Raw genomic sequence first — 13,271 nt, 5'->3', positions numbered from 1 at the left:
ACAGTCCATGGGGTTGCAAAGAGTCAGACACGACCGAGCGACTGAGCATACAGCCCTAATTATTTAGCATGCAGGAATTTGTTTACAAAGTGCCATCATTAATCCAAACAACAATCAAGAAGGAAAGAATGCCTTGATTTTTCTTCCAAATCTCCCTGCCTCCCACCCCAGCCTGTTCTCTTTCGAGTCTAACTTCAATGGTTCAAGCCCGTTTTGGAAGCCTTTGTTTGGCAGGTACTAAGTGACAGAGTGTTTTCATGCCTCCGAACAGCCAAGTCTCACAAGCATATTCAGGCAGAATCTGCCTGGTAACAGAATCCCTCTAGGTAACAAGGTTTCATGGAAAAGAAACCGAAGCCAAGTAAACTGAAGCCAAGATTGCCTGAAGAATATGAAGCTTGTCCATCTTCTGCGCTGTGACTATCTTTCCCCTCTCCTCTCCTCTTAAGTGGTACTCATATAGACAAAGAGAAGTAGCAACAGCATCTTTCTCGGCAGCATATAAATAATTGAAAGAGTCAGGCATCTGAGGTCTCCCTTCACTTCAGGCAAAGTTCTAACAAGGAGCCTTCTTAGGAGAAAAGCCTTACAATTCATCGACAGCTACCATTACATAGCTTCCAAATAAACTAAATTCAACAAATCTTTTTGGTAGCTGAGATTTTCATTCAATTTTAAAATCATGTTACACTTCCCTTTATAGAAAAAAAATAACAAGATTTTATCCCCCAATGCATAGATGGCTCTCTTTTCTATATAAGTTTGGAAGATATAAAATGGATAGGTCTCATTTAATTAGAATATAGAAAACAATCCAGTGGTGTCGTTTGTTTTTTTTTTTTTTCTTTTTAGGAAAGAGTTCTCTAGTCTTAAAAAGTATTTTTCTAACAAGTCAGTCACATGTCCCAAGTTTCACTCCTGCCCCCACTTTGTGTCATCTGTGGACTATGCCCAGGCAGCAGGGCCCACTGCTCTACTGTGTTAATTTCAGGAACTCATCGTGTGACTAATGATTTTCGAAGCCCAGAAACCCTACGAAGAAGAGCCCCTCTCTCACCTGAACAGGATGAATCCTGGTCTTGGTGCTTCCTATGCCTTCTACTGTGGTGACAGCAGCCCCATACAGAGAACAGACGGGCGTCAGACAGGCGTTGGCTGCATAATGTCTTCACATGAAAAAGAGAAGCACAAACTGCATTGTATCTAGTGGGAAAGCAGCACCTCCAATATGGCAGGTTTTATAAGATATTCCAAGTTTTGCATAGACATTTTGCCCTTAGCTCATGGCCATTTTGTAGAAGAAGACTCTGAGGGTCAGAGTGAGTTGCTCAGGATCACAGCTGGAGTGTCACATGGGATTCAAATTAGGCCTCCAATTCTAACTCCAGAATAGTTTCCACTAACTGGTTTTTTTTTTTTTTTTTTTCTGTTGACAGAGGGGCTGACATTCGTTTCTCTAGTCACATGTGACAATCACCTGGAGCATAGTCTGTCTTCCAAGCAGATGCCAGGCCAGGGGTTGCTTGGGCAATAAAGTTAATCTGATATTTTGCCTCAGAAGAAGAAACAGAGAGTGGAACACAGAACTCCTCGGTCCCACAAATGTACTGCTAGAAAATATCTAAGTCAAAAGGACTCCTAAAATGTTCTAATTTTACCAAACAAAATTACAGATGGCCAACAAATATGTGAAACAAAGGTTCAACCTCAATAACAATCAAGAGAGTTTCAAATTAAGCAATGAGAAACCATTTTTATCAAAGAAAATGACCAAGAGTTTTAAAAATTGTAATGCGCTAAGAATGCTAAGCTTTGGGAAAATGGAATTCATAGACTGCTGAAAAGGATGTAAATTGATAGAACTGTTCTGAGAAGAATCTTGCTGGAAGCCATAAAAATTTAAAGATGCACTCATCCTTTTACCCTCCGATTCCACCTCTATGGATCTATCATCAAGAAATCATCACAAACATAAATATAAATATATATAGGCATATGAGTGCTCACTGATCCACTCCTTTATAATAGTGAAAACCAGACAATAATCTAAGTCAGCACCTTTCGGTGATGGTGATATATATGAGAGCACATATACAGCCATTAAAATTATATTTATTATTTTGAAAAGCTATTCATAAGAAGTGTAGCAACGGAAGTTTCTAAACTGTACATGCAGTATGCTTCCATAAATATATACACAAAAGAAAGACTGGAAGGATATTAGTAGTGGCAGTGTTAGTCACTCAGTCATGTCCGACTCTGTGCGACCCCGCGGACTGTAGCCCACCAGGCTCCTCTGTCCACGGGATTCTCCAGGCAAGAATACTGGAGTGTATTCCCATTCCCTTCTCCAGTGGATCTTCCTGACCCAGGGATCAAAACTAGGTCTCCTGCACTGCAGGCAGATTCTTTACCGAAGTTTGAGCTACAGGGAAGACCTTAGAAGGCTATTATTCACTTATAAATAAATGCAAACATTGAGTGCCTACTGTATGCTAGGCAGAGTGACCAGGCAGTGGGATTGATTCATGGACAAGACAGATTAAAATCCCTGCCAAATAGAGTATATCTTCTCACTGAGGGACGATGGACAATACATATGTACTTGGACAATACATACCCACAGCACACACATGATGAGAAGTACCATGAATACATTAAGAAGGGAGCAGGGAGCTGCAGAGGTGAGATGGGGCATGGGTATGGGGGAGGTGATCAGAGAGGGCTGAGAAAGCAACATTTTTGCTGGAACCTGAATGGTTTGATGCCCATCATTGCATTCCCAGTGTTTACCACAGTTCCTGTCACGGCAGGTGCTCAACGCATATTTACCAAAGGAAGGAAAACAACAAAGCTGAAAGCTACAAAAATTCAACCATATGTGGACTATGCAGCAAGGTACCTTATCTTCTTGGTAGTGGGGTTATATCGTGATATCATCACTGTGCAGGCACCACAGCCTCCCCCTCCACAGCCATATTTAGTTCCTGTGAGTCGGACTGGAAAAGCATAGTTAAAGATAACGTGTCTTCCATAATTTTCTTCGTAAAATAGCTCTGACCTTAAGAGACAACATCAAACACTCTTAAATGTACACTTAAGTTCGATACTTAGTAATCAAATGATGTAAGTATATCTTAGCTGCTATTATTTATAATCTTATAAATTCTTGATTTTCATTTGTGTGTATGTGATTTTTTTGTTTGTTTGTTTGTTTTCTGCTGACTACAGGGCACATGGATCTCAGTTCCCCAACCAGGGACTGAACCTGTGCCCTCGGCAGTGGAAGCGTGGAGTCATAACCACTGGACTGGCAGGAAAGTCCCCCACTTGTGTGTTATGTCTAGTCTCCTCCTTTTTAAAACACCTGGACCTCAGGTTGCTAAAAAGAGGGCCAAACTTAAAAGAAGGAAGAGTCTAGACATAGCAATGGCCTTGAGGATTTGTAGGTATGAGTACCTCGCATATCTGTTCTTTCCTTATGTGTGTCTTTGATGACATACAAAGTAAAATGTCAGAGTGCAATTAATTCTTAGAATATTTGTGTCATGTCATCCACATTTGCTATATTTCTCTGTTTCTCAGTGGCAGAAACTGCTAGTTGTTTCCCCATATCTTTTCTCTTATTCTTTCTTGGTAATAGAAATGCTAAATTTTGAGCTATACATGTGGTTGCTTGGAATAAAAAAGGTACATTTTCCCATCCTCTTCTGATGCTTGGTGGGGTCATTAACAATGTTGACCACAAAGATAGAGGCATAAATGCTCTGTATAACTTCCAGGAAGGAAATGCCCTCAAAGGGAAAGGGTTGCCCCTCCCTCATCCCTTACTTCTTCCTTTGTGCTGGAATTCAGATATGACGGCTGGACCTCAGTTAGTCATCTATGACTATGAGGAGAAAGCTTCACGCTGAGGAGGGTGAAGTAGCAAGACAGAAAGACCTTAGCCCCGGATAATGCTGTGACATTGTTTTGTTAGCCTGGATTGACCTACCTTCAGGAATCCTTTGTGTAAGTATCCCAGCCCTGAGAATGTGCCTCATCATAGAGACTTCCTCCAACATAGAGGAAAACTGACCAAGAGACCCAGCTGCTGCACTTTGATATCTATCACCCCACTTTTCATCAAGGTCATGACTCCCATGGGCTGCTTCCCAAGAGTGGCTCTGAGCTATGGAGATGCGTGGGAGTCCTTGTCAACCACCCTCAGTGGCTTTGATGAATCGGCCTTGGATTACATGCAGTCTGAGACTCCCCCACTCAGCCTTCTCTCTCTTTGTTCCAGGTCTAAATCTTCTCTAACTGCCCCTCTATTTCACTCAGGCATTTTCCCTAATAAAACTCTTGCATATATAATCTAATTTTTTGGTGTCTGCTTCCCAGAGAACCTGAAATAACATAATGAGAAAGAAATAAACTTCTACCTTATTTACTGCTATTGGGATTTTCTGTCACTCACAAATGAAACAAATCTTAAACATTACCCTGGTACCATGGATAACCGGGAAATTAGTATTCATTACTTTTATGCCCAAAAACCTTGAATGACTTCCAGAAAATTGTTATTATGTTTTTGTTTGAGTTTTGTGCTGTTTGGGGACTTTCACTTTCTCTGGGGAAAAATGTACAAATTCCCATTGTCTCACAAGTTTGCATACAATGTAGTAGGGGCCACAGACTGCTGGAAGCCCACTGGAGTTCATGAACAGCAGAATAAAGAATCCATTCCTTAGATTATTTACTTAGGAAGTTTTTTCAAGGTAACATTTTCAGGTTTAATTTCTCCATTGTTCTTTCACTTCCATTTTAGGAGATTTCTGTGCTCTCTTTTTCTAATGGGCATGATGATTAGTCCTTGAAGTTAGAAGAGCAATATTGTGACTCTTAATTCTAATGGATGCTAAATTAAGCTATGTCAGCATCTGTTGCTTTAATTCCTATTGCTATTCTCCATTTTACCCAATACATTTAATGCCAAAACAGAGATCAGAAAGAACTTGATTCTCTGATAAGTGCAACCGTTCGGTGTCTACAAAACTCAGGTGTAGGACTTTCTCAAAGTAGGGGATATGACTCAGTGTGGCTCTAAAAAGATACTTAAAATATCACTTGATGAAGATATCGGTGTTATACACAGATACACATACACACACATACACAACTCAAAGCAAAGGATACGCTTCTTCCTCAGATATGGCAATAGCATTGTTTCAGGATCAACATTTTTTTCTGTCACCTGTACCCAAAGCAAATAAGAGATTAACACACAAAGTTAGGAGAGTTCGAATATTTACATGGGTGGCTCATGCTAATTTCATGAAGATTCATATTAACTAACTCTTATGTTCTCAACTTGACATAATGTTTGTGGAACACCTGTGATATACAAGTCATCTCTCTTAAGTGTATGGTATAAATGTTGAGCCCCACCACTACATTGCTACTGTCTGTGGTCCTGAACTATCACTGTTCTCTAAGGCAGTGGTTGTTTCTAGTAACAAACACTAGTGACTTCTCTCCAACTTCTACAAAGTCTGAAGCAAGTGAGGGAAAAGATAACAGCAGAACTGAAAATAGCAGACAGAGAGGTAGGGGAGGTCTTCTGGACCTCTGAGATGTTGATACAGGTTTTTTCTTTTTTAAAGACTTGTTTGTTTATCATATTCAAAGAATTACAGTTTCCAGAAAGAGATCATAACCATCCATTCCTCCCAAATCTAAGAGACAAAAGAGAAGATAAAATGCATATGCCAATTGATACAAATATGTGCAAGCAAAGACACACTTGAGGAGCAAGTTTGTGTGGGCAGTCTAGCAGCATGGCAGTTAAAACAGCAGCATCTAATGGATGGCATGATTGAAATGTCATGAGTGGTTACGTTTTCCAAAGTGATCGTGTTTTCCCTTTCTTAATTGTAAGCTTGGATTTCTTTTAAATTCATAAATAGAAGCATGGTTTTCTTCACAATTTCAGAACTAGAGTTCATCCTTTACCCATGTTATACCAATTTTCCCTACTGGAAAGTAGGTGAAGAGGGTACATATGCTTATTCTATAGATGCATCCTAACCCTCAATTCTAAGTGGCCATAGGCTGGGCAAAGTGAAGTGAAGTGAAATGAAGTGAAGCTCGCTCAGTCGTGTCTGACTCTTTGCGACCTCATGGACTGTAGCCTACCATGCTCCTCCATCCGTGGGATTCTCCAGGCAAAAATACTGGAGTGGGTTGCCATTTCCTTCTCCAGGAGATCTTCCCAACCCAGGGATCAAACCCGGGTCTCCCACATTGCAGGCAGGCGCTTTACCATCTGAGCCACCGGAGAAGCTCACTGGGCAAGGTGAGGCAGGTGCCAATTACCAAGGTTGGATCTGTACCCTAGAAGAAACTGCAATATAATATGGATGAAATGATTTGTGTGTGTGTGTGTGTGTGTGTGTGTAAACATACTGCAATACAAGAAAAGTGTGAAGTGCCCTCAGGTATCCCCAACTTAATTGGCCCTCAGATGGAATTCTATATTTTATATCCCAAACTTACTTCTTCCCTACTTTTCCTGAACTTGTTTAATAGGCTCACCATCTCCTAGGTCAGCCAAGCTTAAAAAGCCTGTGCTGTTTTCTATGTTTCCCTTCCTTCAATCCACCACAATCAGCATCACCAAGTCCTGGCCATTTACACTTCCAGAACAATTCTCTAAATACCCTTCACTTCTCCTGTCACTCCCTGAAATCCACTCTTATTACCTCCAGCCTGAACAATGATAACAGCTGCCTAACAGGTCTCCTGTCTGCATTCTTGGCACCCAAGATGCCACCCTCTATACCACTACCAGAGTGACTTCTCTAAAATCCAAATCTGTTCATCTCCTGTGTCTGCCTAAATCCAATATTGACTCCTGGCCACCATGCTGCTGTGCTGGGAATTCCTGAATCATTCAGGGTGCTTGCTAAATTGAAACCTTTATCAGATCAGGATTTCCAGGAGAGAGAACCAGAAGACGTGCATATTTAAGAAATACATTGAGTAGGTGAATTTCTACCAGCTTCTGGAATAGGAGACGAAATTCAAACTCTTTCCCATAGCTATAAGACTTCTTTGATAAACTTTCCATCATCTGCCACTCAACCCATGAACTCTGGTCACATGAACTGTAACCAGAAGTGGCTGGTCCTAGTAGCACAGGGACTTTTATCTTTTGCTTATCGGATTCCCACTGCCCTGAAAGTCCTTCCTCTCTTCTCTACTTGTAAGAATCTTGGATGCCGTTTGAAGCCCTGCTCAGATGTTCTCTCAGATGGCTGTGTAACCATCTAATATTTGCCTTCCACTCTCTGCTCCAAGCAACCATCCTCCTCTGTGCTCCCATGGTCAGTGTCCACACATCTTTCACAGAACCTGTTACCCTACATCACAATTATTTGTGTATGCATCAGCCTCTCTTGATCCTGAGAGAAATCACCATCCACTATTCTTCATGTCTAACGCTGAACTAGGTGCTGGGGGCATATGATAAGGATGTAACACATGTTAATTAATTTAAATGAATAACTTGATAGGTATAATTTGCTATGAGGACATTAAGGAGGGAGGGATGATATCTCGCAGGCTGGGACATAATAACATGGAGAAGAGCCAATAATGGTGGCAGAAACTTTTAGTTGTCTCTCCTAGCAGGCTTTCTTTCTTCCTCATGCCTGGAATAAAGATGAAATGGATAGAATGCCAGCAGCTACTTTAGACCCTAAGGCAACATATTAATGGCAACAGGGAAAAAAGAAGAAACTTGGATCTCAGATGGCACTGTGAAGCTTCTGAACCAGTCCAGAATGCAATGTCTCTCTCCAGATATCCTTTATGTAAAAGTAAAAATGATTGGTACTTTATCTGAACTACTTAGTTTTGAGTTTGAGTTATTTTCAGCTGAAACTAATCTTAATTCACACATATGATGGTGAATCCACAGAGGCCCAATTTTAAGGGAGAGATAGGATCTGTGTAACAAGGAAGAGCATTTTAGGCTTGAGAGATATTTGTGTTTTCATGAGGAATTAACGGAAAAGCAGCTTCTGCTTGTTTGGGTTATTTGTTCCAAGAGATGTCTCAAGAGATTGGAGTCTGGCTCAAAGGACTACGGATTTGAAATGTGTTTATTTTTCTTGATTTGGTGATTGGTACATTTGGAGGAGGCAAGTGGGGCAGGGATCTGGCATGCACCCTGTCTTGGAAGGTCTTGGAGTGAAACAGGGAGGTCAGGATTCTGATGGTGGCTGGGGAGTGGGAGGCAATGAGGAAAGGAGTTTTCCTTACTGACTCTGGTTGGGAGAGCTGATACCAGCTCTCAAGTCAGGGTCATTGCAGGTTCTCGTCTCAGCAAAACCTTGCATGTTACGAGGTGAGCATGTGTCCCTGTGTATCTCCACTGGCCCTTTGGGAGATGTCAAGTTCACATTACACAAAGTTGAGAAATGGCCTTCCTCTGTGCAGGGCTCATGACTTGTGAAGGGGGCGCCTTGCCAGACACAAGACAGAGGCAGAAAGAGGAAGGAAAAAGGAGATCAGGAGGACAGAGAAAAGGGGGAAAAGAACAGAACATAAAAGCTAAGAGGAGGAAAATGGGCAGAAACGGTGTATGTTGTGGGCTATCATAGCCTTGGAATTGGGGAAGAGGTGGGAAGGGACGACCAGTGAGGACATTTGCTCGAGGCTACAAAACTGCTGAGTGTCAGAGCAGAGAGTACAGGATTCAAATCCATGCCTTACTAGTTCCGAAGCCCACACCTTCTATCTCTACACCTCACTGCCTCATAGAACAACTTGTTCCAGTTCCTGAGATACGTTGTGATGTGCCATCTAGGGCATAATTTATTCATGGGCTCTTCCTCCTTCAACTCCAGGTGAGGAAGTGGGTCATCTACTCTGGAGGCTACAGGTGAAGATTTCAGAAATCTCTCTGCAACTAGGTCTCTGATCAATGTATTCAGCCTAAGCCCCTGCCCAATGACACATTTTGGTGACTTGGGAATGAAAAGTGAAAGTGTTAGGCACTCAGTAGTGTCTGACTCTTTGGGACCCCACAGACTATAGCCCACCAGGCTCCTCTGTCCATGGAATTCTCCAAGAAAGAATACTGGAGTGGGTTGCCATTCCTTTCTCCAGAAGATCTTTCCGACCCAGGGAACAAACCTGGGTCTCCCACGTTGCAGGCAGATTCTTTACCTTCTGAGCCACCAGGGAAACCCAGTGACTTGGGGGGATACTACAAAAAGCACAGAGCAGAGGGCAGTCACATCAGTCTCCTAACTGGCTTCAAAGCTTCTTTTCAAGGGCACGACTCTAATCCCAGAGGTTATGTTTGACTTCATGACCCCTGTTCCTGGTGGCTTTTTCCTCTTTTATCAACAGCCCCCCACTCTCTGATTCAGGGACTTTATTCTAATTCTATCCATGAGGCAATCAGGTTTGCTTGCCAGGATTGAAGAACATACCTAACAGAATTTGGAAGGGAGGGACAGGAAAGAGAAAGGGTGACATAATTTCTTTTAACAGGGCAACTGCAAAAACAAAATCAGTATTTCTAATATGCACATTCCAAACGATCATAGAATGTTTGGCCATAGATGAAACAAGCCCACAGATAAGAACCGGCTTATTTATTTTTAAAAATCAATAGAGTACAAACTATTATTAGCTGTTGTGTTAAAAATTCCACTACACATTTTTTTTGTTTTTCAGGACTCTGCAAGGGTACTAGACGCCGAATTGCTAGAGGCCAGCAGCTGTAGTTGCAGCCATTTTATGTTCAACCTCAGGATGTTTCCCTTGGCCAAAAACGCACTAAGTCGTCTGAGAGTTCAAAGCATTCAGCAAGCAGTGGCAAGGCAGATCCATCAAAAGCGGGCACCTGATTTCCATGACAAATATGGTAATGCTGTATTAGCTAGTGGAGCCACTTTCTGTGTTGCTGTATGGGTATATATGGCAACACAAATTGGAATAGAGTGGAACCCATCGCCTGTTGGCAGAGTCACCCCAAAGGAATGGAGAGAACAGTAATCATCCCAGCTGATTTAATACTGAATTGTTTCAAAATCAACTCATAATTAATTCCAAGTAAAAGTACTATGTACCCATTAAAATATAGCATGTTTGAAGAAATAAAGTATACTTGAAACCTTAAAAAAAAAAAAAAAAATTCCACTACAGTTTGTTTGGGAGCAGGGGAGGGAGGAGGGGGAGAAGAAGCTAGACTCAAACACCTATTTCCTCCTTTAACCAAAACCCTTACCATCACCTAAAAAGCCCTAGTCATCTGGCCCCTGGCCATATCTCCAGGCCCTCTAGTCTCCTTGCTGTCCCCTGAAAATGAAGAAAGCCTTGTCTCTGAGGATTTTTGCACCTTTTTCTTTGGACAAACAAGGATTCAATTCCAGCTCTAACTCCTAGGGAGACAATATAACCTATTTCCTTGGTGTAGAGTGCTTTTCCCTCAGACGCCTACTCCTTACTTCATACTGGTGACCACCCAAATGTCAGCCTCTCATCCGGTCTTAAACATCCATCCTGCCTGAAGCACTAGCTCGCATCCATTTTCTGTCCCCTCACTCTGCTTTGTTTTGCATCCTGGCATTTATCACTGCCTGACATGATACATTTCCATTTATTTATATGCTTGTTGTCTGCCTCCCCAAAGGGACGTGGTCATTTCTGGGCTCGGTTGAGTCCCCTGAGGACACTGAGCACTAGCACATGCATGTACATGCTCAGTCGCTCGGTCATGTCTGACTCTTTGCGACCCTAGGGACTGGAGCCTGCGAGGCTCCCCGGTCCATGGGATTTCCCAGGCAAGAATACTGGAGTGGGTTGCCGTCTCCTCCTCCAGGGGATCTCCAGCTACACAGGAACTGAATCCCCATCGCCTGCATTAGCAGGCGGAGTCTTTACCACTGAGCCACCTGGGAAGGCCATACTGGCGTAGAGCAGGCCCTTAAATCAGTGGATTAAAAACTTACTACCATTCTTTGTGAAGTAAGTAGTACTATCTCCTTTTATCAGAGGAACTGAGGGTAGGTTATATTGTCTCCCTAAGAGTTAGAGCTGGAATTGAATCCTTGTTTGTCCAAATAAAAAGGCCATAGTTGTGTCTACTGCACCATTTGGTTATGCAAAAGAAGAAAAAATGATACCATAAGACCACTTCAAACTCACCCTCCACCCCAATCCTTATCATGGTTCACTCTCATAGCAGTCCTGTGAGGGGATCCTAATGGCCCGCCTTCAGCAAAGTTCAGAAAAAACAAACTCATCTTATCCAGTGTGAAACTCAGGCAACAGGTACAGAGGAAAGTTTTATACAGGACCTAGAATTTACATGATTTGGGGAAATCCTTTTTTTGGGGGGGGGGGCGGAATCCTCTTTAAGAAAAATGATACAAAATCCAAATTCGAAATTAAGCTCAGGGCTTTAGAAGAGGCCTCACAAGTGAGAGGCAGTGATATTTGACTTTCCTTAGCTTCCTGGTGAGTCTCAGGGCCAGTCAGGGAAAGTCAGGCTCTCCCTGACTCAGACACAGGGATCACTAGGGCTCTGAAGGCCAGTATCACAGCCCTTGCCCTATTGTTCGCTTTTAAGGAAGCCTTTTCACCTTCTTGGGCTTCCCTGAGAGCTCTGTTGGTAAAGAATCCACCTGCAGGAGACCCCGGTTCAGTTCCTGGGTTGGGAAGATCCCCTGGAGAAGGGAAAGGCTACCACTCCAGTATTCTGGCCTGGAGAATTCCATGGACTGTATAGTCCATGGGGTCGCAAAGAATCGGACACGACTGAGCCTCTTTCACTTCACTTCACTTTCACCTTCTTGCTTAGGTATCCCCCTTGCAAAGTGCTGGGACAACATGAAGAGTAAGCGGTCTGTGGCTTCCTGCGTGGGCGTGTTTTAAAGGATTCTCTGGGGGCTTTGCTGCCTCCAAACCTCAGGCAACGGCTGGAACTGCCCCAGGGGATCTACGGAGCGAGCTTGGCTTCCGAGAGGACCCTGGAGTCCCCAGAGCCGGACATGGGCTCAGCGCTGCCAGGTGCTGTAACTTTGGAGACGATGGGATTAAGTCTTGGTGAATCCGTTTCTGCGGCCCTGTCCTGACTCCAGACTGCTCTCCGCTCACCCAAACGCACCCAAGAGCCGAGGCCTAATGAAAGACGTTCCCGTCTGCTGATGGGTTTGACAAGGGGAAGATTCGGGAGTACTGACTCTGCTGAATAAGAACAATCATTTCTCTTCCTGTTGATGGGGTGTGGTGGGCTTGGGAATCAGCCCTCCGTCTAGGAAGGAGAGGGGAAAGGAACATCAGGAAGGCGGGGGCCCAAAGATCCAGGCAGACCTAGTAAACGCTTCTCTTCCCTGCTCCTACGGTGCAGGTAGGACGCTCAGGCAAACCCGCGTTCAGCCCAGGGCCCGGCGCCCCAGCACCTGGAGACCCGGCGGGACAGGACGGGCAGCGCGCTCACCTTGCGGCCGTTCACGTAGAAGAGCAGCTCGGCGCCCCCTTCCATGGTGGTGGGGTCCGAGGGTCCGAAGGTCCCCAGGAGGAGTCGCCGGCACCGGGGCCCCGACACGCAGAAGGGGTCGAAGGAGCCTAAAGTGCAACCACTCTCGAGGGCTCAAGTCCCACTTTAGATGCGAAGTTCCGGGAGCGCCCTGCGGGCAAAACTCTTCCGGATCCCAGAACGTCATCGCCCGGCTCCCTCCGCGCTGAGACCATTGGCTAGGCTTTTTTGGACGCGATCCTTAATTCCTCGCCCAAGGCGCCAGGCTTCTGTGCTGCCTCCCCCCGCCTCTTAGCAGGTACTGCAGGTCCTGTGACGTCGCTTCGGTCGTCGTCGTATATTAGTACATTTTAATGGCTTTCCAGCTAGATTTGAAGTCCGGGAACAGTAGGAGTTTTTTTGTATCTCCGCTCCCACCATGCCTGCCGCAGTCTGTACTTTTAATAGTTGATACCAACCTAGATAGCATATTGAAAAGCAGAGACATTACTTTGCCAACAAAGGTCCGTCTAGTCAAGGCTAGGTTTTTCCAGTGGTCATGTATGGATGTGAGAGTTGGACTGTGAAGAAAGCTGAGCACCAAAGAACTGATGCTTTTGAACTGTGGTGTTGGAGAAGACTCTTAAGAGTCCCTTGGACTGCAAGGAGATCCAACCAGTCCATTCTAAAGGAGATCAGTCCTGGGTGTTCTTTGGAAGGAATGATGCTAAAGCTGAAACTCCAGTACTTTGGC

At 43.9% G+C, this 13,271-nt stretch overlaps 2 protein-coding genes across 6 annotated transcripts in view; one reads left to right on the top strand and one right to left on the bottom strand.

Annotated features, from left to right (window-relative positions):
* The window catches only part of AOX1 (aldehyde oxidase 1), a 69,938-nt gene extending 57,230 nt beyond the window's left edge, over positions 1 to 12,708 (bottom strand). The window contains exons 1-4 of one of the 5 annotated variants that reach the window (XM_045164413.1): positions 12,500 to 12,708; positions 5,179 to 5,236; positions 2,903 to 2,999; positions 1,058 to 1,166 (exon numbers count right to left, since the gene is read on the bottom strand). In XM_045164413.1, coding sequence (XP_045020348.1) covers positions 1,058 to 1,166; positions 2,903 to 2,999; positions 5,179 to 5,236; positions 12,500 to 12,544 — 309 coding nt within the window. In that variant the 5' untranslated portion in view covers positions 12,545 to 12,708. Of the gene's footprint in view, positions 1 to 1,057; positions 1,167 to 2,902; positions 3,000 to 5,178; positions 5,237 to 6,304; positions 6,328 to 12,499 lie in introns of those variants that run through there. The other 4 variants (XM_045164410.1, XM_045164408.1, XM_045164409.1 and 1 more) reach the window with 4 other exon arrangements.
* LOC102396784 (cytochrome c oxidase subunit 7B, mitochondrial) lies at positions 9,726 to 10,057 on the top strand. Its single transcript, XM_006059336.4, has one exon. It carries the CDS (start codon positions 9,796 to 9,798, stop codon positions 10,051 to 10,053), a length of 258 nt encoding a protein of 85 aa, XP_006059398.3. The 5' UTR covers positions 9,726 to 9,795; the 3' UTR covers positions 10,054 to 10,057.
* Positions 12,709 to 13,271: the final 563 nt, after the last annotated feature.

The sequence above is a fragment of the Bubalus bubalis genome, chromosome 2, assembly GCF_019923935.1.
Source record: "Bubalus bubalis isolate 160015118507 breed Murrah chromosome 2, NDDB_SH_1, whole genome shotgun sequence".
In the NCBI taxonomy this organism is placed as follows: Eukaryota; Metazoa; Chordata; class Mammalia; order Artiodactyla; family Bovidae; genus Bubalus; species Bubalus bubalis.
The sequence above is the reverse complement of the archived record's forward strand: the minus strand, read 5'-3'. Positions and strand labels throughout refer to the sequence as shown.

What these genes read in the sequence shown, in the direction of transcription:
- LOC102396784 (XM_006059336.4), top strand. Translation starts at nt 9,796, where the DNA reads ATGTTCAACCTCAGGATGTTTCCCTTGGCCAAAAACGCACTAAGTCGT.